Source organism: Mandrillus leucophaeus, unplaced genomic scaffold (genome assembly GCF_000951045.1).
Source record: "Mandrillus leucophaeus isolate KB7577 unplaced genomic scaffold, Mleu.le_1.0 Scaffold86, whole genome shotgun sequence".
Classification (NCBI taxonomy): Eukaryota; Metazoa; Chordata; class Mammalia; order Primates; family Cercopithecidae; genus Mandrillus; species Mandrillus leucophaeus.
Genome location: NW_012109363.1, coordinates 501602 through 502502, shown reverse-complemented (window position 1 = coordinate 502502; position 901 = coordinate 501602). Strand labels below are relative to the sequence as shown.

The 901-nt window shown below is 57.5% G+C and overlaps 1 protein-coding gene across 3 annotated transcripts in view; it reads left to right on the top strand.

The window, feature by feature from the left end:
* Positions 1–94: 94 nt before the first annotated feature.
* The window catches only part of GFRA2 (GDNF family receptor alpha 2), a 122974-nt gene continuing 122167 nt past the window's right edge, over positions 95–901 (top strand). For all 3 annotated transcript variants that reach the window (XM_011968768.1, XM_011968767.1, XM_011968766.1), the window contains exon 1: positions 95–827. In XM_011968768.1, the coding sequence (XP_011824158.1) occupies positions 788–827 (40 nt within the window). In that variant the 5' untranslated portion in view covers positions 95–787. The remainder of the gene's footprint in view (positions 828–901) is intronic.

The following is a 901-nucleotide window of genomic DNA, read 5'->3' as shown; positions in this document are numbered from 1 at the left end:
AGAGCCACGGCGAGGGAGCCGCGAAGGGGGAAGGGGGCGGGCGGAGGGAGGAGCAGGGAGAGTGGGAGAAGGGGGAGGGAGAGAGGAGAGCTAGGGAGAGCTGGAGAGAGCGAGAGCAAAGAGCGAGCGAGGGAGAGGAGAGAGAAAGACACACGCACGCAGAGACACACGGTCACTGGAATTCCATTAGAAAAAAGTGAGCCGAGCAAGGGTTAGCGGGAGAAGATTATTTTTGAATCTTGTCTTCGTCTTGGTGCGAAAGAAGCGACTCCAGTCTCTCGTCCTCGAAGCTCCGACTGGATTGTTCCTGGGCGCTGACACCCGTCGGTGGATTTCATTCCTATTTGCATTTTATTCCGACCCCCCTCCCTCGCCGCTTCCTTCCAGCCCTTTACTCGCAAATCGCCTCTCTCCCCACCTCACCAGGCCCCTCCTGGGAAGCGCAGGGGAATTGGACCCGCGGGGACTCACGCTTTCCCGGACGATTGGAAGGGAGGGCTGACCCCAGGACCGGGCTCTTGGCTTAGAAAGCCGATACACAGATACGCGTATATTTGATTGTAGCGGGCAAGGGGGGCGTCAAGAGGCAGCCCACCGCCCTCCTCTCACCCCACCCCCTCCAGCCAGAGGCGAGAATCGCAGGACTCGGGATCTTCATCGGGTGGACTAGCTGGGATCTCTGCATTGGATTTGGGGCTGATTACCACTGCTTGACTATTATTATTGTTGTTGTTGTTATTTTTTTTACACAAGGGAGAAAGACAAAAAACGGTGGGATTTATTTAACATGATCTTGGCAAACGCCTTCTGCCTCTTCTTCTTTCTAGGTGAGTACCTGCGGGCGGCGAGCTCAGGGAGAGGCGAGAAGCCGGGGAGGCGGGGGGCGAGCGGAGCGCCGGCG